Source organism: Kogia breviceps, chromosome 5 (genome assembly GCF_026419965.1).
Source record: "Kogia breviceps isolate mKogBre1 chromosome 5, mKogBre1 haplotype 1, whole genome shotgun sequence".
In the NCBI taxonomy this organism is placed as follows: domain Eukaryota; kingdom Metazoa; phylum Chordata; class Mammalia; order Artiodactyla; family Physeteridae; genus Kogia; species Kogia breviceps.
The window spans coordinates 144279672-144304099 of NC_081314.1; the positions used below are offsets into that span (position 1 = coordinate 144279672).

Genomic DNA, 24428 nt, shown 5'->3' on the forward strand with positions numbered 1-24428 from the left:
AGATGAAATGCCCGTAGTGCCTTTTCTGGCCACCCAAAGGTGCTCTAAATGTTCCTCCCAGGTAGCCGCACTCAGTAATTGTTTCCTAGGAATTTCAAAAGCAATCGAGAAATGTTTAGCGGCAAATTTTTGCTAGGTCTGTGCATGGAAGAGCTGACATCACACCCGCCTCCTCTGCAGGGCTTTTCCCGTGTCGGTCGATTGCTTTTCAGGTTCTTTACTTTGTAGCCGTTCCCCTGATTGCAGAGCTCTGAGCCCGCTGGGCTGCATGGTCTGGCCTGAAAACCCCTTCTGAGTCTCAGTTTTCTTGTGAAGGGGGGGGGGCAAGGGTGAATCCCCTAAGCTTCTGGTGCCTGCCATTCTGTGGTCTGGCCATTTGCCGGTGGTTCACTCCCAGTGAGTCATTTCACTTTTCTGGTCCCCATGTCCTCTTTGTGGGACGATGCTCTCTTTGGACTCTTGTCCAATTTGGCCACTGTCTGATTCTGTCTCTTTTCTGTACACATCGAGGGAATGTTGCTGGTGAGTCCAAAGAAGAAGTGAGACGCTATTCCTTGGTGGAAGCAGTAGAGGGGAAAGACAGTACAGCGGACAGAATCTGAATCGGATTGTCACTGGCTGTGAACATGTGATAACTAACGTTAACTATTTCAACAAAATGGGTGAAGATGGAAAAATACGGCCTTTTATCTGGACAAGCTGCATTTCCGAACACGGCTTATTTCCGTGGATGTTTCTGTGGTGTTCATTCCGGTTGACAACGAGGCTGCCCGGCTGGGGACCTGCCTCCAGGCGAGGACAGGTGTAGACAACAAGAGTCCATGCATGAGAGGGACACGAAGAGGTGGGTGGCCTCCTAGGGCGAAAACGGGCACATCTGCGCACATAAAGAGGTTGCTGTCACTGCTCCCTTAACCCCTAAAATGAAACTGTTACTGTGATTTTGCAGCCAGAACCACTGGAATGGTATGTGAGGTTGTCAGCGGGGTACCCTCCCCGGCCCCATGGCAATTGAATATTGAGTTGCAGCTACTTCTGGAAAACGTCTCACCTGCATTTTCTATCAACCCCGCCCATTGACACCTTAAATGACAGCCAGGCGTGTGGGAGCGACACTGTAATTTTGATATCATGAGCTGGATGAGCGTAGGGAAGGCTAGCGTAGGGTCTTTGAAGACATGGTGAGCGAGCTGCAGATAAGAGGTTCAGTCTTTTTCTGTTCACATACCTCAAAGGTGAACAAAACAAAACAAAAATCTTGCCATTTACGTATCCGGGCTGGAAGCAGCCTGCTTCCATGCCCTGGCCATTCACAGCTGGCAACATAGAAGTCCCTGCTGTGTAGTTTTTCAGTTCAGCTGAAAATGACTTTAGTGAAAGGTCAGATGCCATGGTTCTGGGGAGCATTTTGTTCTCGAACAGAGTGATGTTAGGCTTTTCCTCCCCCCGGCATTCTCTCTAAATTGGTTTCTCTCATCAGTTTCTTGTCGTCAGCCTCTACTTAACGCTCCCTTGAGCTGCTGCCTCCAAAAATGGATATTTTATCACTGCTTCCATTTTCAATCTAGACAGTAATGCTTCTACTACCTCCGTGGATAATTAGAATGCTTCAAGGGACAATATTTTCATGCTGGTCCTTTGAAAAATTATGTGTTATTAAAAATTTATTTAAAAATTAAATACTTTTTGATTTTGTTGCCTGACCCTGGACATTGTTTTCTTTTTGGAATTCTTGTAATAAAAATATTCTGCTTTATTTTGGGTCTTTAAGGACTTCTGCATGGGGGGAGGGGCCAGATGGTCTCCGTACAAAGTTCAAGGCCTTGCTTTCCTGTCACAGGGTCACATAAAGCCCTGGTTAAGCAGGGCTCGTGGGACCGAGCACAGCCCACATCTGGATTCTTCTCAGGTGTTCTTCACCTGAACCAGTAGAGAGGACTCTGGAGCCTTAGCACATTTCCACTTACCTGGTAAAGCACTTCTTATTCATTTCTTCTTGGGATTACTCGTCAGAACATTATTATTAAATAATGCTTAAAACTAAAACCCAAGCTCTACTGTGAGCCGGTCCTCCCGAATCTGAGATGCTCTGTGTGATTGAGCTACCTCGCCCAGAAGTCACATCACTTTATTCTTCCTTGGGTGTTTGATTTTATTCTCTTTTTTACAAATATGTGAACCCATCTTCCTGGTAAGTAGAATAACAAAGCCCAAAGCTTCAAATGACTCACGTCTAAAAAGCTCTTTCCAACCAATCAGCAAGCACTTGGTCATGGGCTCTTAAGATAGTGTCACTTTAAAAAAGCGAACAGAAGTGATGTGTTTTTGCCAGAAACCTGCAAAATGGGGTGTGGAAGGGAGACAGACACTGTGGGATCAAGAGACCAGAATGTGTTGAGTCTACACCCACCGGCCGGCAGTTCCTGGAGCCGAATGTGCATCTCTGTTGACAGGTAAAGACACACTTGTGAACAGAGGCTCACAGCTCGATGAAGAGCCCGTCCCTGTCTTAGGACATTTGTGAAGCACGAGGTGCACCACCAGATGGAGAAATCAATGCTGACGGCAGCCTCGGGTTTAAGATGTTGACCTGTAATGGGTATTTATCGGTCTGGCTGCAGCTGGACCTGGTAGGTACCGAGCTCTGGCTATGCTTCACAGACCTGCTTTCAAAGCTTTGCCCCCCAAGTCAAATTCTATATACACAATGGACACACCTGTCCAATAGTCTTGTGCGTCTAAGAAATCTTGTAATCCCTGAAAATCTGCCAAGGAAAACACCTGTCCGCCTGGATTAAAGGCGCAGGTCTGAAGAGCTGGAGCGGTGTGTGTCAGGGGAGAGAGAGGACCGCCTTGCTCAGCTGCTGGCGGGGGGTCCAGGAAGGATGCAGAAGCACCTGTGATGCTGCTGGAGAAAGGCCTCTCTAATCTGTCAGTGCCTGCTGCAGAGAGCAAAGGGGGGGAAAAGAGAACCCCGGTCGCAGAGTCTGAAAACAGCTTTGGTCCCTCTCTGGTGTCCATGTGATGATTTTTCCAGCCCACAATGCTGTTTGCTTTCCACGTCATTCGCAAAGCTTGGCTAATTTCATAAGAAACCTAAGGCTTGTCTGGCCTTTGTCCTCATCAGCTTTTCTCCTCCGGCTCAGAGTTCTGGAATGCATTCCATCTGCCTTAGCACCTACCTTCCCCCCACCCTTTTTTTTTTTTTCACTTTTTATTTTATATTGGAGTATAGTTGATTAACAATGTTATATTAGTTTCAGGTGTAGAGCAAAGTGAATCAGTTATACATACCCATGTATCTATTCTTTTTCAGATTCTTTTCTCATTTAGGTTATGACAGAATACTGAGCAGAGTTCCCTGTGCTAGACAGTAGGTCCTTGTTGGTGATCTATTTTAAATATGGCTGTGTGTACGTCGATTCCAAACTCCTTTAACTATCCCTTCTCCCCACCATTCTCCCCTGGTAACCATAAGTTCCTTCTCTAAGTCCATGAGTCTGTTTCTGTTTTGTGAATAAGTTCATTTGTATCATTTTTTTTTTTTTAGATTCTGCATATAAGCGATATCATACTATGTTTCTTTTTCTCTGTCTGACTTACTTCACTCAGTATGACAGTCTCTAGGTCCATCCATGTTGCTGCAAATGGCATTATTTCATTCTTTTTTATGGCTGAGTAATATTCCATTGTATATATGTGCCACATCTTCTTTATCCATTCTTCTGTCGATGGACACTTAGGTTGCTTCCATGTCTTGGCTACTGTTTACAGCACTGCAATGAACACTGGGGTGCATGTATCCTTTCAGACCATGTTTTCCTCTGGGTATATGCCCAGGAGTGGGATTGCAGGGTCATATGGTAGCTCTATTTTTACTTTCTTAAGGAACCTCCATACTGTTTTCCATAGTGGCTGTACCAATTTACATTCCCACCAACAGTGCAAAAGGGTTCCCTTCTCTTCACACCCTCTCCAGCATTTATCGTTTGTGGATTTTTTGATGATGCCCATTCTGACTTGTGTGAGGTGATACTTACCTTCCGCCTTTAAATCAAATTCTCTAGAATGATGGAGTGAGGGGAGTTAGAAATTCAATGGGGTCAAGCGAGGTTTTTTAGTATTAATTAGGTGCATTAATGCTGCTTTGAAGCTACTTGAACATCTCCTGTGATTATGATTGCATTTGACTTTCTTTCTATTTCAAACTTGGGAACTTTAGAAAATTCTCTATATTGGTGAAATTTTCAGAGTTTAATCCTTTAAAGCTGGTATTTTGAAGTTTAGACGCTGGGGCAAAAGTGAGTCTGAGAAGGTTCCACCCTTCTGAGATGGTAAAACCAGGTAACATAAATGAAAGGAAAACTCTCCAATTATTTCAAAGCTCTGAAGGGAAGAGAAAAAAAAATGGACCTGAAGCAGAATGGAAGGAGTGGGCGAAAACCTGGTTGGGGAAAATGCCTTCCTAGGAGCTTCACCTAGCTCATGTTCATTTCCTAAATTTTCAAGCACTTGAAAAGCTACATACTTTCAAAAGCTAGAAGGGGAAGGGTATGTCAAGAGAAGCTGATGCCCCATGAGGAGAAAAGGAGAGATGAAGCAGGGAAACCTGAGAGTGATGGTTGGCGAAGGTTACTGGATATGCAGGCAATATTTCTGTAAAAAAAAAAACAAACCCTGAGGTTATTAAAGTATTAAGTGCTATAAAGAAATGGCCTGCCATATCAGAAATTGGACAGATGTATATATCAGAAGAACCAGCATGTAGTTAAGTGAAGACAATGAAGCCATACTATGCACAGTGATGTGTATTTGAATTTTTTATCAGCTTGAAACAAAATGCTTTTAAATGAACTATACCCTCATAATGACATATGTGTAAGTAGATGAGGTTTATCTATAAGAAGCTGAAACCCTAAGATAACAATGGCTTAAACAAAAACGTTTATTCCTCTCTCATACAAAAGGAGTCTAGAGGTAAGTAGTCGAGGGCAGTCAGGATAATTTCAGGGAACATCAAGCATCTGTATTACTGTTTTGCCATCCTTAACATAAGGCTTATGGTCCAAAATAGTTGCCCGAGCACCAGCCATTTCATCTGTATTCCAGCTGGTAGGAAGCAGATAGGAATAAGTAAAAAGGACAAAGAGTTAGCTTTCTTTTAATGAGATTTCTTTTTTTCTACCCACATTGCATTGATCAGAACCTAGGTCACCCAACAGTAAGGAGGATAAAAAGCTTATTCTGGGTAACCACGGGCCCAGCACCAAATCAGGGGCTTTAGAACTAAGAAAAAGGGGGTCAATAGAGGCAAGAAATCAACTTGGCCACAACACATTTCTACTAGTGGAGTTTCTCGAGCACTTACATACCTGGCTGGCTTGCATGGAGGGCAGGTCTAAGGTGTTAGGTGACTCATAAATTCTCCACATTCCCCTTATCCCTAATCAGCTTGAAGTCTTCAGAGTGTGAAGGAGGGAAAACTGTGGCTTTTCTGAGAGGTCTGCTGTTAAGTAAGTTAGCTGCTGATTCCTGGGAAGGAATTTTCACCACGTACTCCGGAGAGGAAAGAAACATCTGACGTGTTATCCTCGTGTCCGACAGGGTTCTTATTTACCTACAGTCATTCAAGCTATTCTCCAGCACATACTAAAGAATTTTCTATGCAAATAAAATGAAAGCCTGCTATCTGATGTCATCCCTTTCCTTACACAGCTCCCCTCTCCTCCCACAGCCCCACATCAGCTAGGTGTGCCTGTAGGAAGGAGATGGCGGCACAGACAGCAGAATCCACTCTTGCTAGATTCGTGCGAAAGGGGTTTATTACAGGTCACCGGCGCCTTGCAGAATTTCTGGGAGGCAGAGGACCCAGCCCTAGCTGTGCACAGCCCGGAACAATGCATACGGAAACAACCACACGGCAAGTTCTTCCAGCAGAAGCCCTGCTACCATTGCTGCTGCCTGGCCCTTGGCACTGGGCACAGGATGCTTGATGTCTGCCGACGGCCCTGGCAAAACCCTGTGGGTGCCTCGGCCTCTGTGTCTGCTGGACGGGGCCTCTTCCTGTGTTTGGTTGCCTCCGCTGGGTTCACTTCTGCCTTCTCAGATCCTGCCACGCTGCTCCTGTTGGGCTGGCCCTTCACCCGGGCAGCAGAATTCTGCTCCCAGGACACCTGGGGTGGAGGGAGAAGGTGGAAAGAGAGGGTACTGGGCGACCCAGCCTGTAGGCCTCCATCTACTACCACCTGCGTTTGTCATTGCTCTTTGCGCATTACAAAGCAGCCAGCGCACGCGCTCCCTTGTAAATGTCTTGAGACAGAAACAAGCCTTGATTCACCACCACCCCCATTTCAAACACAGGGGAGGATGTGAACCTCAGAAAAAGGCACATCTGACCACACTCAGTCAGTTGGAACTTGAATTTGAGGCTTCTCTAACGAAGCTGTTTCTTATCATACCTCATCGGCCTTTATTTTTTTCCGAGAAAATGTAGGTATTTTGGCTAGTGTCATGGGCTGAATTACAGGTCCTAAAATTGGTCTGTTGAAACCCTAACCCCTAGTGCTTCAGAATGTGACTGTATTTAGAAATACGGCCTTTAAAGAGGTAATGAAGGTAAAATGAGGGCATCAGGGTGGGCCTTAATCCAAGATGCCTGGTGTCACTATAAGAGGAAATCAGGACACAGGTACACATAGAGGGAAGAGCGTGTGAAGACACAGTGAGAAGACGGCCGTCTCCACGCCAGGGAGAGAGGCCTCAGAGGACCCAAGCCTGCCCACACCTTGACCTTGGACTTCCAACCTCCGGGACTAGGAGGCAATGAAATGTCTGCTGTGTAAGCTGCACAGTCTGTGGTGGTTCGTTAAGGCAGCCCTAGCAGACTAATACAACTAGGAAACCGATTTTGCCTTTCCAATAGAAGAACGTTTTTCAATGATATTTATATCTTTATTTTGGGTTCTCTTCCTAGCCTTAATGAGTTTGGGGAAATTTTTGATCTCACCAGTGCTTATTCTTTGCCATTGATTCCCACAGATGTGCACTTATTTGATTACCTGAATGTCCACCTGGGTAGTCATCTGAGCAAGGTGCATCCAGGTAGGGGCCAGAGAAATGGGATTATGAGAGAGAGAGGCTTTGTATTACCAAAGCCTGACGTGAACAGTGGAGGCTGTGGGTTGCAGAATGTCTCTGTTTTAGGACAAAAGAGAATTTCTCTCTCTTGGAAAAAGCTGTAAGTACCAAAAGGGCGCTAACTTGGTAAATGCAAAGTTAGGAGAAATGGGAAATGTGTTTTCATTTGATGCGAGAGAGAACACGGCAGATGTGGAAAGCCACCCCCTTGCCTGCCGCCGCTAATGCCTGACTCTGCTCATTAATCTCTGCCACTTAGCAGAGAACTGGAAAATTGCAATTCTCCGCGCTAGCAGCCTCCATTCAATAAATCCTGAGCCAGCGGGCAGGAGCGAGAAATCGCCCAGAGCTCGGAGCTCGGAGCCGGCTTGCTGGGATTCCACGCTCCCGCCCAGCAAGGGGGGCACTGTTTTAACTCAGGAACAACTGGCTGAGGATGCTGTGGCCTCTCCCTGTTCATTTCCAGCTTTTTAAAGAATGTGTTGCCTTTGTTTTTATTGGCGTCTCATGAAATGCCTGCTCTGTGTCAACATCGTGATGAACTAGGTATACCAATTTATTATCACTATTTTTTTTTTCTCAGGAGGGATTGACCTTTTCCATGACACTAGCTGCCTTATTCTCTGGATGTATCTTGATCCAATTTGAGGCTTAAGGGATATACATTGCAATTCTTGCTCTTCTGATTTGTCCCTTTGCTTTTCCTGCCTGGAGGGCTGGGTTTGGATCCTTATGAAGGAAGCCGTGCTGGCTGTCCTTGGGCCACTCGGTGGCGGCCGTGGTCCGTAGAGGGTGGGGGGCAGCTCTCAGAGTCCCCAGGGGCCCAAGCACAACGTGTCGGTTGGCTTATATGTATCCAGGGCAACCCAACTGACAGATGTGAATTCTTTCCAAGTTAACATTATACTTCGAAAGAAAGTAGGACACTCTAAGAAATTTGGCATTAAAATACCCCATTTTCAGGGCATACTTAAGTTAAATGACTGTTATTTCTTGATGGCGTGCTAAAATTTAGGTCCTTTCATAGCACGCTCTGTGCTTTGCCTCCTAGTCAAGGCAAACTCCTACTCAGGACAATTGTATCCCAATTTACTGCTTATGTGCAAATTTCTGATCTACAGGATTAGGCCTTAGGAGGTAATATGTTTCTAGAAAATAAATCCTAAAATATGGAGGGTTATAAATGTGTAAACGAAAGCCTTTACCTGTGTGCGTGTGTGCGTGTGTGCGTGTGTGTGTGTGTGTGTGCGCACAAGCCCCTGTGTTCACGAATTACTGCCAGTATCTTTGGGCAGTGACTTTGCATCATTGTAAACAAATACGAGAGTTCCTTGATCAAGCGTGGTGGTTAATATGATATATTTTGGAATGATGCTGAATTTCCACCTTTTAAAATCATATCCTGAGCTGTTGCAGGATCCATGAATAGCTCTGTTTTACCCTGGATGACTACATGTCTGTTAATTTCTAAGGAATTTATGCTAATTATTTGAAGTCTGCCACTTTGATGGTAACGGCATGGATGAAGAATACTTTTTCAACAAGTGAAGGATAATTTTTCAAAAAGTGTCTTCTCGGGTTTCCCTGGTGGCGCAGTGGTTGAGAGCCCGCCTGCCGATGCAGGGGACGCGGGTTCGTGCCCCGGTCCGGGAAGATCCCACGTGCCGCGGAGCGGCTGGGCCCGTGAGCCGTGGCAGCTGAGCCTGCGCGTCCGGAGCCTGTGCTCTGCAACGGGAGAGGCCACAACAGTGAGAGGCCCGCGTACCGCAAAAAAAAAAAAAAAAAAGTGTCTTCTCATTGGTGGAGGGCCCCTGCCCCGCCCCCAATCCGGGCAGGTGGGTGTGAGGTTCGCTTTGGGTTCGGGCCTCCTCCCTCCACTCTGTCCCTTACCCGGCCGCCTTAAAGCACGACGCACACTCGGTCTCCCACTCAGCACCCTGCTTTATTTTTGAAATTTCTGAAATTCTAATGCTTCTCCGTGAATGTACCTATTTATTTTCTCTTTTCCCAGGAGAGCAGGGTTTTGTGTTTGTGCTCTGTTTTCTCACAGCCCCTAGAACGGCGATGGGCCTGTACGAGGCCTTCCAGGTCATTTGCCGAAGGACAGAATTTGGTATAAACTCTCCTGGACCACCTAGTAAACAGGCCGATTTTCCAAACTGGTAGACGGTACCATGTGTTTAGACTTCGACTATTTAAGATTTCTTTTTGCCCCTAAGCAACATTAACTGGTCCATACAGAAGGCTGTCATCTTGGCCTCTGTCTAAGGCCCTGAAGGTGGCAACAAGAGCTGGATTCTGCACCAGCCCGCGGCCGGCACTCACTGGGTGCTCTTGGGTGGGGGCACCTTGCGGTCTCTGAGCCTTTGTAAAATGGGGGCGGTGGATGCGCCCTGCAGCTCTCATAAACGTTTGCAGAAGCCAGAAAAGGCACAGAATGCAAAGTTACTTTCAAACCTAGAGAGCCCCAAAGTTAGATTAGGTCTGAATTGTGTCTCCCCCCAAATTCCTATGCTGAAGCCCTGACCCCCTGCCCCCGCCCCCAACTGCCATTGTCCCTCAGAACGTGACTGTATTTGGATATAATGCCTTTGAAGAGCTGATTCAGTTAAAATGAGGTCATCAGGGTGGGTCCTAATCCAATCTGACTGGTGTCCTTATAAGAAGAGGAAGAGATTCCAGACCATGTGAGAACACAGCAAGAAGGCAGCCGCCTACAAGCCAAGGAGGGAGGCCTCACATCTGACACCTTGGTCTCAGGCTTCCAGGTTCCAGAACTGTAAAAAAAAAAAAAAAAAAAAGTCTGTTGTTTAAGGCACCCAGTCTGTGGCATTTCATAATGGCAGCCCTACTGGTTAATACAGCTGCTCAGTAAGAAATTTTGATGGGCTGGTCTCTGTGTTTATCAGTTCACAATCTGCATTCATCATACAAAGGGGATTTTAGTCTATCAAACCGTTCTCCCATTGGATGGATTTTCATGACAATATCATAGACTTGTCATATCCATTTGGGATTGTCTTTATCCGGTAGCAGTTCCTTCCTTTTATATTTATGATTCTCGATTTTCCATTTGCCGTCAAATGATCTGTAAAAGAAAATCCACTTACGGTCTAGGAAGGAAGATCCATTTAACGCTCAGGGAACACTGGTTCCTAACGTAACGACCTCTTTAAGAAGGGCTACCTCAACGTTTCTCTTATGATCCAATAAAATGAAAAACAGCAGGGCCATTCCCTGTCTCAGTTTCTGCAAGGAAAAGGCAATATTTCAGGAAAATGGTGTAAGGAATACCTAGAGCCATGCAAAGTATAAATCTGAATAGGACTGGGTTTCTTCCTGGTGGGGAGGTCATGGCAGCACTGAATCCTGAGACATCCTAAGCCCCAGGCAGCACCATTTCTTCATCAGGCTGGGGCCGTCGGCACTGCTCTGTGTCGTGCCTTGGTTGTTTGATGAAGCGTCTTCCCAGGGAGGAACGTCTAATTGCTTGGGACGCTTTTGCAGCTGTGCCTTTTGTTCTGAGAGAGAAGATGGATGGAGACACGGAGAGATGGATAATGGATGGGTAGACGGATACTGTGGTGGAAACAGTCAGCTGTCCCGCCTGATGGGTTTTTTTTGTTGTTGTTTGTTTGTTTTAAGATGTTGGGGGTAGGAGTTTACTAATTAATCTATTTATTTTGGCTGCGTTGGGTCTTCGTTGCTGTGCGAGGGCTTTCTCTAGTTGCGGCGAGCGGGGGCCACTCTTCATCGCGGTACGCGGGCCTCTCGCTGTCGCGGCCTCTCTTGCTGCGGAGCACGGGCTCCAGACGCGCAGGCTCAGTAATTGTGGCGCACGGTCCTAGTTGCTCCGCGGCATGTGGGATCTTCCCAGGCCAGGGCTCGAACCCGTGTCCCCTGCATTGGCAGGCAGATTCTCTCAACCACTGCGCCACCAGGGAAGCCCGAGTTTTTATCTTAAGTGCCTCTTTGTACCCAATGCGTATCTTCATTTCTCATGAAAAGACTGTTTTTTGAATATTAAAATTATTTATTTATTTATTTATTTGCGGTACGCGGGCCTCTCACCGCTGTGGCCTCTCCCGTTGCGGAGCACAGGCTCCGGACGCGCAGGCTCAGCGGCCACGGCTCACGGGCCCAGCCGCTCCGCGGCACGTGGGATCCTCCCGGACCGGGGCACGAACCCGCGTCCCCTGCATCAGCAGGCGGACTCTCAACCACTGCGCCACCAGGGAAGCCCGAGTGGTTTCTTTTTTAAACACTGGAATACTTTTCTAAGAGGGAGAAATTGATAAATCACTTTTGGCTGAAGATATTAGTTGAAGGTATAATTGTGACATTCATTTTTATGACCTGCCCTTACTGTCTCATTATACATTCCCTAAATATACATAATTTTCTGCATCTTCATTCATCATGTGTCAAAAAATAATATTGCTGTTTTCTTCCATTATTGTGAAAGGGAAAAGATAAGCCAGGCTATTCAAAAGCTTCAGGCTGCAGCAACATTTTAAATCTGAAAAAGAAATCTCCCACCTTCTGTTGAGTCGGAGCACATTTTCCCCCTTTGCAATCACGATACAGTAGATGGAAGGGTTCCTTCGGGAGGACAGGGACGCGGGTCTCCAAACCATCTTATGACAATCTTGCTGCAGAAGCTGCTGCTTCTCCTGCCTGCTGTGGGCAGGTGAGCTGGAGCCGTCACATTTCAGGTTTGCTAAATATTCGCACTTTAGATCCGGTCTCATGTGATAACATTAGTGAAACATTTTTAAAGGATGAACTTGAGGTTCAGGAAACTCCTATCCCTCCTAATGGTCCTGCCCCTTAGAGAGTCTCTGAAGAAAGGGTCCTGCAGTGTGGATTAAAATGTGGATGGTTACGTGATGCAGTAAGAGACAATCCCACTATTCTCCATATCATCTGATTCTCATGGGTTAAAAATGATCGCCCCAAATAGTCCCTGGACATCGGTGCACTCAAAATCTCTGCATTTAGGGGCCTCGGCAGTCAATCTGGGATAGAGGAAAACAATCCTGCTGATTTAGGTCATGGACCGATCAGGCCGGCAAGGCTTACAAAGCCAGCATCCTCTCCTCCCAGATGGAGGTGGGATTGGAGGGCTCCGGACAGAACCTGCTTAGTCTCTGGGAAAATTGAGAGGAGGTTGCTCAAGGACCTACAAAGGAAATGTCACGAAACCAGATGCATCTCTCTCTCTCTCTCTCTCTCTCTCATATCTACTTATTCTATCATTCTATCTATCCATCTACCTACCTATCTATCTATGTATCTATCTACCTATCTATCTATCTATCTATCTACCTATCTATCTATCTATCTATCTATTTACCTATCTATGTATCTATCTATCTATCATCTATCTATCTTTCCCAACTACCTAGCTATCTATCTAGCTATTTATGAGAGAGAGAGAGAGAGAGAGAGAGAGAGAGAGACAGAGAGAGAGAGAGAGAGAGAGAGAGAGATTGTGTGAGAGAGAACAGGACAGAGTAAACAGGAGAGAAGGAACCTGTCTCGCACATATTCCCAGGGTCCTCTACTTTCTGTGCTGGGGGCGTTGCCTGAATACTATCATCCAAGGGCACTAAGACAGGCATTGAAGAGGTGGACCACATTTAGGTTCAGTGATGAGCTCAGGCTGCCTGGTGCCAAAGTCAAGGATAGAGCCTTGTCCCTGCTCCCTGGCTGGGCTTCCTCTCCTGCCTCAAATGCCCCCGATTTTCCCATGCCCAAGCTGGACGTGCTCTTCACACTGTCCGGCGCCTCTGCTCCAGGTGTGACACCGGGGTGGCAGGGATGCTCTCTGTCCAGGTGCCAAGAGGTGGGTTCTGCCCCCAGTTCTTCCTGGAATTAACCTCAGGACCTTGTTTGTTACTTCATCGGAAGCCAAGTGGCTGGATCTCAACTCTGCCTGCATCTGGGAATCACCTGAGAGGCTTTTTAAAAAAGTAGGGCTTTCTGGCCTTACCTCCAGGGACGCTGATTTATCTAACTTGGTCTTGTTCTCAGGAGCTCTTCTGCTGTGGCCATACAAAGAGGCAGCCCTGAGTCTGGGGTGGGTCCTTGTGTGTGTATTAAAAAATAATGCCTTTGGGACTTGCCTGGCGGTCCAGTGGTTAAGACTCTGTGCTTCCACTGCAGGGGTCATGGGTTTAATCCCTGGTCCAAAAAAAAAGCAAAATAAATCATGCCTTTAATGATTCTAATGATTAACTTTCACTAGACCGAAGGAGTGATTAGAGGGTTTTATTTATTTGTTTGTTTTCAGCATTTAGCTGGAAAGGTCACAGCACAAAGGGAGAATCAGCACAGGTGATCACTTCACTTTGGCTTATATCCTATTTTCAATGATCTCAACCGTGAATGAGTTCAATCCTCTGCCTTAGAAAAAAAATGCGAAGCCTACCTTGTTGGAACAAAATGTAAGACTTGTGAAAGTCCAGCTTGATCGTGAAGGTCGACTGGTGTCATCCATCTGTGACAATGATAAAAACAGAAGCCCTAATTCAATACGTAAATCTCATTGGTAATAGAAGGGTGTGTGCACAGAAACTTAGTGACTTTTTTAGCTCTAGTTGTTGTATCACTGGGTCCATTTATGTAGCACTATTTAAATTGTATCTACGTGAGAACCCAGAGGAAAGTAACATCATTGTTAAAATTTAAAAAAAATTTTAATTGAAGTATAGTTAATTTACAGTGTTGTGTTAGTTTCAAGTGAACAGCAAAGAGATTCAGTTAAACATATAAATATATATATATTCTTTTTCAGATTCTTTTTCATTACAGGTTATTACAAGATATTGAGTAGAGTTCCCTGTGCTATACAGTAGGTCCTTGTTGTTTATCTATTTTATACATAGTAGTGTGTATCTGTTAATCCTAATGTTAAATGGGGCCATAAGAACAGAAAATCATGCACAGAAAATATCTTCGATGTTGCACCTGTGTCTTTGAGTTCCGTCGTCCCTCCCTGGCAGGGGTAGAGGCCAGGCAGCCAGAAGATGCTGCTTCCGAGCTCGGAGGAGGTTCAGGACACACTCCACGGGCTTGTATTTTGCAAACTAGGTCTTGTGCTGGGGGTGGTGCCAGGTGGTGCCCCGGAGGCTTTGTTGATCCAGAGCTGCTGTCCGTCTTCCTGCTTGCAGCTCGGTGATTGCCTTATGTTTGTGTTTTTCTTGCTCCAGATGGGCAGAAGAAGGTTCAAGAGGAGTTCGACATCGACATGGATGCGCCAGAGACAGAACGCGCAGCAGTGGCCATTCAGTCTCAGTTCAGAAAATTCCAGAAGAAAAAGGCTGGGTCCCAGTCCTAGCGGGAGAGCCCTTTCCTAGTCTGCCAGAAGACATCACCTTCAACCATCCTGTCCAGAAATTAAAAGAACAACACCCTCGAGGGAAATCATCTGCACATGATACCCACGTGCACCACAGTGCAATGCATGTACAGAGACCCGCGATATTTATACACTTGTAGGAAGGCATAGACCATGTAATTGTGAGCGGCTTAATATCTGTTTATCTCCAGTATCATTCCTCTTGCAACTGATTATTTTCCTTGATGTTGTAATAAAACGGAGTTGAGATGCATGATTCAAATGTCTGCCTCCACTTCTCCCTTTATATTGACTTGGGAAGTTACCGTTGCTAGAAGTAAGGCTAGATGTCTATTTTCTCCTCCCTCTAAGAGTTAGAGCTGAAACACGGTGCCTTCTGTGAGGAGCTTTCCTGCTGCGAGTGGGAGATGCGTTCTCAGCTGTGCCTGTCTCATTTGCAGAGTTCTGACCTCTGACTGGCGAGGACGATGAATTTTCTTCTTATGATAGGATTAGAGCCCTGGATCCTGGGGTGCTAGAGAGTCAGAAGGTTCCCTGGGGAATTAAGACTCATCAGGAGAACAGGAAGGGGGAGGGCGATGCATCTGTTTAGGGACAGTCACCCAGGTTTACACAGCAGCATTTCGGGGCTCCGCAGGGGACACGCCCCACTATTGAGGGTGGGTCTGTCGCTCACCTGCAGCTCTCCTGCCTGGGGCGCTCCAGGGCCAGGTGGTTCTCTGGTCTACCCTCCCATCCCCCTCCCCAGCTCCTGACACCCCTCAGGGAGTGAGTTGCCACCTGTTAGGATTATTTAGCACATCCTGCAACTTGGAGAAACTGCAAGTTCTCTCCCATCCCATCTGTTCCCCTGCAAACCTCGAAGGTAAATTGCTTCCCACACCCCAAAGGGTAGCAGGGAGGAGAGGGCTGTCACATGCAGAGAATACCCCTTGGAATTAAGAGCCAGGGGGCGGGGTGGGTGCCTGCCTTGGGGCCCCAGGTGGCAGGGGCCCCACGCCCTCGAGCCTGGCTGTTGGTTTGAGCTTTGCCGCCTGAGAACCTGATGTCTGCATTTCGTCTTCATTGCTTTTACTGGACAGTTCTCTGGGGCGGCTGGGGGCAGGGCAAACTCGGCCTCCTCTGATGGGTTTCCAATTAGAGAAGCACTAGTTAGCAGCACTGCAGCACTGGCAACCAGCCAGGGCTTCTTGGGACTCCTGATGGCCTGTGGTCCCCACCGAAAAGAGGACAGTGAGTTGAGGGAACCCTCCATAGAAAGCTTCATTAGACAGCAGGGGTATGAATGTGACGTAGTCTTCTTTGGAGTTCCCTGGAGCCCCAATGTAGAGAAAGATGGGACAAAACAAGTGCTTAAGTAATTCAGGTGAGTTCCCTCTACATCCCATCCTCACAGCAACCCCATTGCTCCCTCATTCTCTGAATATTTCACAGAAAGGAAGTGGGATATCCCCCTGCTGGATGTGTCTGGACCTGATGGCCAGCACAATTCAACAAATCTGGAAGCAAATCTGGTTTTATAGTGAGGATGCTCCCCCTAGAGGGACCTTTTCGTGCAAAGCAGGGAGTCCTAGGGAGCGGTTCTTCCCCAATAGGCTAAAAGGGACGGGAAACCCTCCCTCCCCCCCGGACAAATCCCCATGGGAGCAAAAGGAGGGGAGTGGGGTGAGGGTTGTGACGTTTGGAGAGACCCCCTCAGTGATTCGGATACACCGTCATTCCAGTCACAGGACACGGGTGTATCTGACTTCCTGTGAACCCCAGGGATGAATTTAATTTTTTACTTCCCGGGTGGATTCATGAGAGTATAAAACTCCAGCCAACAGCAATGGCGGGGGCGGGGGGGGGGATTCCAAATGTGCCCCGCTCTGCATGGAATTGGGTGTGTTGGGTCTATGGATTCGTGGAGCCAGAGGAAAGAGCAGTGGCTCATGACTCCCGCCTTTGGAGGGCCTTTCTGCTCCCGTGGGCTGCAGTGTTCGTTGAAGAGAAGAGGATGGAACTTTCCTCTCCAGGGTGCACCCGAGCTGGGCTGCACTTGGTGTCAGTTTTGTTTCATGCATGTTTAGTGAACTCCTACTACATGTATGTGCTTGGTGCTGTCACGGTGCTGGTAGGCTGGTGGGGAAGAGGCACCGATAAATAGAGAGTAAAATGGGGAGATTCATACTGCAGTGCAACAGAGAGAAGACAGTTCACCCAGGCTTGGAGAATCATTCAAGTCTTCCTGAGGAATTGCCACCCTCAGCAGCCATCTGAAAGATGGTGGGAGTTGTAGTTAAATAGCCTGGGTGGTTGCCTGGTGGAGGAGAGTCAGGGCAAAGCCCAGGAGAAGGAGGTGCTGAACTTTGCAGACCCAGAGATACGATGTATTAGCACACCCCAGCTTGGGGGTGTGTGTACTGCTACCAAAACTTGGGCAGGCCAGGAGACAGGACCCCAGCACTCGGGACTTGGAACTGGATTCATCTCTGACCTACAGGTCGGCCAAGTGACTGCAGAGAAGTTTACCTTGAGCAGCTGCTTTCCTTACCATCAGGGTGATGATAAAATCTTCTTGGTAAGGTAGATGGGAAAATGTTAGGGATTTAAAATGTCTCCTTGCAGGTGTGTGATAAATGGAAGATTATTAATGATAAACGGTGAGGTAAAGAGTCGATCATCACCTCCATCACCAGCACCCTTTTTCTTGAGTCAACCCAATTCATGGGACTCTGCTTCTCTTGGCTGTAGCCAGCTGGGCCAGTGGTGGGCACCTGACCCAAGAGGTAGGCTCTCACAATCGGAATCTTTTCCTCATGAGTTTGAACCGATAGTCATGGGACCTGAGCCAGTTAATGGGAAGGAGATATTGAATAGGGGCCGAAGCTGGTATTGTGGCAGGATAAAGCTGCCCAAAAATCTTAAAACAAACTTTTTTTTTTTTTTTTTTTTTTTGCAAGAAGCTGCAAAAGTTCATGTGGAGAGAGATGCAGGGGGATGCATGAGAGGATCCAAGACCCAAGATATATGGGCCCACAAGAGACGGGAGGGCAGCCTAGGTTGACTCATTTGGTTGAAATGAGCAGAAACCCACTCACATGAACTAAAAAAAGAAAGAATTATTCGGGTCTCACAGACATCTAAGAATAGAACATCCAAGACATGCAGGAAAAAAAAAAATGCCACGGACAAGCAGAATTACACTAAATGTATAACTAAACTGGGGTACAGTGAGGGAAGAATTCATGTCTTTACATTATTGTCCTTAGAGCACTTTGTGACTTTCAGTCAAGTTTTGTAGTTTTCTTCATATAGGTCTTGCAGATTTCTTTTTGTTCTATTTGTAGGGATTTCATAGTTTTTTTGTCCTTCTAAATAGAATCTTTCCCCAAAGTGTTCTCTAGCTGGTTTTGCTGTTTTCTAGGAAAACTACTGATATCTGTATATTTAACTCATTAACTACTCATCTTACTGAACTATATAATATCTGATCATTTTTCAGTGGATTCTTTAAGATTTCCAAGCAGACAGTCTTATCTATGATCTGTAATTAACAATATTTTTTCTCTTCTTTTCTATTATTTTTAGCTTCTGTCTTTGTTCTTTCTTGTCTTCCTTACACTCCATCCTTGTGTTTTGAGGGAGGCGTAGGGATTTTTCCATCTCAAGTGACAGTGAGAGACCATCTCATGCATGAGGTAGGCATCTCCACAGGTCATTTATTTGGGTTGTTTGATTTTAACTTCATGGGGTTGTCTTTTCTCAAGTCTTGCAAGCCTATTTTGTACCTTTGAATGCACACATTTTGTATACCCTGAAGTTTAACCCTGATGAATTAGTATAATTGTAGGGGAAGATTAGACAGGGGAAAGAGTTTACGATTAGAGTTTGTTTAGAATTTGTGTTTAAGGTGAGGATTCATATCAATGGCATGTTAAGGAGTTTTCACTTGACTCCAATTCAAACATGGATGATCCAGGTGGGGTTTCTCAGTCAATGTGCAATGTCCAATATCCCAGCTGGGCTGCTATAACATAATACCATAAACTGGGGGGCTTAAACAATAAATATTTGTTTCTCACAGTTCTGGAGGCTGGAAGTCCAAGATCAAGGTGCCAGCAGATTTGGTTCCCCAGCGAGGGCTCTCTTCCTGGCTTGCAGACGGCATCCTTCTTCTTTTAAAATTTATTTTATTGAAGTATAGTTGATTTACAATGTGTTAATTTCTATTGTACAGCAAAGTGATTCAGTTATACATATATATACACACACATACATATACATACATATATATATGTGTGTATATATATACATTCTTTTTCATATTCTTTTCCATTACAGTTTATCACAGGATATTGAATATAGTTCCCTACTGCTACACAGTAGGACCCTGTTGTTGATCCATTCTCTGTATAATAGTTTGCATCTGCTAACCCCACACTCCCAATCCGTCCCCCTCCCCCCTTGGCAACCACCCGTCTGTCTCTAAGCAGACGGCCTGGCCTCCTTCTTGCTGTGTCCTCACATGGTGGAGAGAGAGAGCTCTGGTGTCTCTTCTTCTCTTATAAGGGCACCAATCCCATCATGGGGGTCCACCCTCATGACCTGTTCTAAATCCTGTTACCTCCCAAAGGTACCATCTCCTAACGTGATTGCATTAGGAGTTAGGGTTTCACCCTATGAATTTTGGGGGGACACAAACATTCAGTCCACAACATCCACCTTCTCAGGGGCAGGGCTCACCAGTTCTCCCAAAAGTCCTTTACCGTAATGTGATTGGCCTGAATAACACACTGGCTTTTCTCCACACCCCACTGATCGACCACCTGGCTCTGATGTGTTCTCACTGCCACTGTTTCCTCTCTGTTGCTGCTTTGACGTTTTCCTCACAGCTGTGACAGTGGACTCTGCTCGGTGCCACGTTGCCCTTTTGGAAATAGTGTGTTCTTTTGCTAACAAATGCTTAATTGAATATCGGTGACTGTTGCTTTGTTTTATGTGACCTCCCTGGGAGTCAGGGGTGGGTCTGCAGGGCAGGAATAATGATGGGTTTGCATAGGGCCCCATCAGGGTTTATGGATAAAATGACCAGAGAATTGTCAAAAGTACAACACTGAACTAGCCCTCTCTCTGCTCCTTGCCCTGTAAAGCAGATGTGAATATGAAGATTTTGAATCCCCGAAGCTACCATTCTCGTTATTTCTATGTGTCAGTGTTGCAGGGTCTCTGCTGCTTGAGAGTTTAGAAAGATGCCATCACACGAGCTGTGACGGCTCACAAGGGGTGGGTGGATGGAGAAGGGCTGCTCTGTTAGTGCGTTTTGGGCTTCAGGTAGGGGGTTTTATTACAGCCCCTCAACTAAAGAACCATTTTCTAGCCCACCTGTGAAATGAACTGAGGAGTTCCAGTGAGATGACTGTCTTGCCCCAAGCCAGGCTGTCATTGACTTATGAGATGGATTCCTGCACAGAGACACCTGGTTGCAGGTGAAAGCACAGTTGGACTGGGAGAAGTCTTCCCTGCCATGTTCTCATGTGTACCTTACCGATACCAGAAACATCACCCTGACTACATGTTTCCCTCTGGTACTGCCATGGCCACCCGCGTCCTAGTCCTCTAACCATCCACTGTGCTGTGGAAGCCACACACAGAGCATATCCAGCTCGAGACAGGAGAGCTTGTGCCCCACTCTCTAATGATCCACTGGTTCAAAGGTCTGGGTTGACCTGATAACTGGGAGAGAACCTCACCACTCACACCAGGATCACTTCACCGTTCCTCTGATTCCTCCACTTTGTACCCACTGTTCTCTTTCTAGAACATTCCCCTGTAGCAGCCAGAGTATTCTTTTAAGAATGTCAATCTGATTGTCTCACCTTTTCCTTGCCTTATTGCCCCCACACTTAAAACCTTGTACCAGCTTCACTGTGCTCTTAGGATAAAGCCAATCTCCTTGACGTGCCCTCTCCCGTCACTTTCTGGATATTTCAGTTTTTCAGATGTGCTGGCCTTCCTCCCATGTCAGGGTGTTTTAGTCTGCCCCTCAGTCTTTGCATCCGGTTACCTCCTATCAGGCTTTAGTTCTGAGCTGACAAGTTACCTTCTGGAGCAGTTGAGATAAAACTAACTGCTGGAAGAGCTCAGCCCCCCAATGCAGGAGACTGCACCCAATAGAAGCTTATTTCTTACTCAATGCAGAGCCTGATGCAGGTGTTCTGAGCTGTGGCTGTCCTCCTCATGGAAGATGGCATCAAAGGTTTGTAAAGGGCCAGGCCCAGAAATGACTCAAAGAAGTTCCACTGGTCTGAACGCAGGCACATGGCTACACCTATTTTCTAGGGAAGCAGGAAATTAGTCCACCTGTGTGCTCAGGAGGTGGAGGAAACACACCACTGTTTCTGGTGCAACTCCTCCCCTCACACCCCCATCCCACACATAAGGTCCTGTTCTTGAAGTTTCTTATTACAGCTTCACTTTTACATTCATTTATGTCCTTCTTTGATCAGTGTCACATCCTCTGCTCAGCTCCGTGAGGTCAGGGACATCCATTTCATGGCAAGTTAGTTGCTTGCTAAATATTTGCTGGGAGAGTGAATGAATAAATACTTATCCAAGTTGCATGTACTCTGAAAAAATCAGCTTCCATTGTATTTGAAGGCATGAAGATCCATATTTGAGAGACATAAAGGAACCGTGTTTTCATTCAGTCAACAGCCAAGCAAGACCTTGATTTGGTCAGAGTTCAAAATCAGCCTTCATGCTTCATTTTTCTTTCTTAAGAGGGTCTTAGGCAACCATGTGGTGGATTTTTTTTTTTTTTTTTTTTTTTTTTTTGCGGTACGTGGGCCTCTCACTGTTGTGGCCTCTCCCGTTGCGGAGCACAGGCTCCGGACGCGCAGGCCCAGCAGCCACGGCTCACGGGCCCAGCCACTCCGTGGCACGTGGGATCCTTCCGGATCGGGGCACGAACCCGTGTCCCCTGCATCGGCAGGCGGACTCCTAACCACTGTGCCACCAGGGAAGCCCTGGTGGATTTTTTAAGTCATCCCAGCTGACAATGCATAGACATACAATAGAATCAGGACAGATGAGCACCAAGACATGTACATTTCTAGGACACTTCCTTCCAAAAAATAAAAAACAAAAAGCAAACAAATCCCCAAGCCTGTGGTGGCTGCAAGGACAGCAGGTGTCTGAACACTGCAAATCCAGGATCCTGCTTAGCATATTTTTTTGTCATTCCTTCCATGTGGAATGAAGCTCCTCCTCTCAACCTACCCTCCCAGGGGAGCAGACCGCCCTGCACCTGTGGTCAGCAGAGCCAGACTTTGGCTCCAACTCAGTTACTTCCACCAGTGTTGTCCTGGGCAAGAACCATAACTTCTACTGGCCTCAATTTCCCTCTCTGTAAAGTGGGTATAATAAAGCCCCCAGGGTGGTAGGGAGGGAACAGAGTCTCTTCTATGTGTCAGGCTGAAGCAAGCCACTGAGCACTTTATACATATATTATCTCATTTAATCTTAATCTTATAAAGTAGATGCTTTATCCCCATTTTACAGATGAGAAAACTAAGGCTCAGAGAGGATCAGGAAATGCTTAGGGTCATGCAGTTAGTGAGTGGTGAAGTGGAATCTCTCATCTGGGTCTGACTTGAGAGCGTGTGGTCTTTGACACCTGTAACACTCAGTACGGAGCATCAAATACCAATTTCTTATGCACATAGGGTGGCTTTAGGGGTCTACAATCTTTAGTGGGCCCCATGATGCCTCCCTCATTCACTCAAGCCCTTAGGATTTCCTTTTGCCTCCGAATTCCAACAGGGGTGGTAGATAAAAGAATGGCCCCCAAAGATGCCCAGGTTCTAATCCCCAGAAAATATAAATATGTTACCTTAGATGGCAAAAGGGCCTTTGCAGATGTGATTAAGTTAAGGATCTTGAGGTAGGGAGAGCATGCTGGTTGTCTGGGAGAACCCAACATAATCATGGGGTCCTTTTCAGAGGGAGGCAGGAGGATCATGTTAGAAAAAGATATGATGATGGCATAGAGGTTGGAGTGATGCCCTCTGAAGACTGAGGAAGCTGCTGTGAGCCAAGGAATGCAGGTGGCACATCCAGAAGGTGGAAAAGGCAGGGAGACAGCTCTTCCGCCAGAGCCTCTAAAGGAAACTCAGCCCTGCCCAAACCTTGATTTTCAATCCTTAAGATGTATTTTGGACTCCTGACCTCCACAGCTGTAACAGTAAATTTGTGTTATTTCAAGGTACTGGTTTGCTGTAATTTGTTACAGCAGCAAGAGGAAATTCCTACAGGGGTGTTTTCTGTGCTGTGTCTCTTGTACCTTAGCACTTGGTGTGGTCTTGTAACTTACCTGTTACGCGTGTGTGAATTATTGTCACACTAGCTAACGGAGAATCCCTTGGCAGGGGGAGACCGCAGTTTACCGCTCTCCATAAGGACAGTGCAGACACATCAGCGCGTCGAGTAGAAATCTGTTGAGGTCCAAGATGGTGACCCAGTGGCGAGGCCATTGAGATGACCGGTAGATCACCGTGTCACCGGGGGGGGGGGGTCTCTGTGGATGGACGCTGCATAGCATCGCCCCTCCCACATTTTCTGTGGGATCCCCCAAGGTGGGCGGTGTTGACGGCTGAAGTGATCTGACAGCATCGCAGCATCAACAGCTGCCATGACCGCACTACTGTGGGCAGAGGCCACACACAGGCGTGTCCTGCTGCGGAGGTTGGCCTGGGGCCAGCACTGGCTGTCGCCGCAGATCTTCTCGTGGTTCAGGGGTTGCTCGGGCGCTTTTGTGTGTGATCTGTTTGCAACCCAGCTAGCTGGCAGGCTTTGCAGCACGAGGGCACTGAGCCAAGCTGATGAACACAGTGGCCATGGGAATAGCATTGCTGCTGCAGAGCTGTGAGTGGGGAGGGGGCAGTGCAGACCCTGCAGGATTTGTCATTTTCCCCCAGCGTTGCCGCCCTCCCCCTGCAGTGTAGCTCCAAGTGCGTCCTCCTGGTGGAGGTGAATGTTGGATGGGAAAGCAGGAATCTGGATCCTTCATTCATTTGATAACCTCCGAGGTGGGTGTGTGATGGTGACTCCAGGGAGCTGTTTGTGGAGTGTTTTCTGGGACTGTCTGGGTCCAAATGAACTTGCGGGCTCTCAATCCAGCACTCACTCACTCCGTCCTCTCAGTCCCATCTACCGCTCCCTTATGTGCCTTCCTGGTCATAAATCAAAAAGCGTTCAATGCTTCAAGCCACCATAGGGATCTCATCCACCCCCGCATTTCATAAACAAATCAAGCGAGGCTCCAAGAAATGGAGTGGCTGGTCCATGGCTGCACTACCTGGACCCAGCCCAGAGTCCTAAAGGGCCAGCGTGTCTCCTGATGAAGCTTAACCCACGAACAGGGCTGATTGAACACATCCCCGACTTTCCATCAGAGACACGAGGCTGTGCTTTCCTCCAGCCAGGCCTCAGGAGCCCCCCCCCCCCCCCCCCGGCCAGGTTGTACAACCTTTTGCTAACATTCCCTGGGAACGGAAGTGGAAGAAAGCTCAGAAGCAAACAAACATGGTGCCACTCCATTGCTATTTTACAGTCCAAAGCTCAGAAAAGCGGAGGGTAGGGGGGTGGCAATCAAGATTTGAGCTCAGCTGCTTTGACCAAGACGCCAGTAAAAGTGGCTCCAACGACAGGCTTGTCTCACCTGTGAGGAGAGGTGTCTGGGTGGCCTCCCGGGGCTGGGAGAGCAGCTCCTGGGATCAGAAACACATTCCTTCTGTGTCTCATTTGACTCCATCCTGAGGACCTGCCCTTTCCCTTCTGGCTTAAGATGGATCACCACGATGTCCACATTGCAGCTCCAGGAAGGGGACACGGGACGGGCAACTGGGAGGGTGGATATAGAGGGATGGTACATTCTCCGCCACAAGGG

The 24428-nt window shown here is 47.0% G+C and overlaps 1 protein-coding gene across 1 annotated transcript in view; it reads left to right on the plus strand.

The window, feature by feature from the left end:
* Positions 1 to 14762, plus strand: part of PCP4 (Purkinje cell protein 4) — a 55003-nt gene extending 40241 nt beyond the window's left edge. The window contains exon 3 of the mRNA XM_067035383.1: positions 14352 to 14762. Within this exon, the coding sequence (XP_066891484.1) occupies positions 14352 to 14479 (128 nt within the window). The 3' untranslated portion in view covers positions 14480 to 14762. The remainder of the gene's footprint in view (positions 1 to 14351) is intronic.
* The last annotated feature ends 9666 nt before the right edge of the window (positions 14763 to 24428 follow it).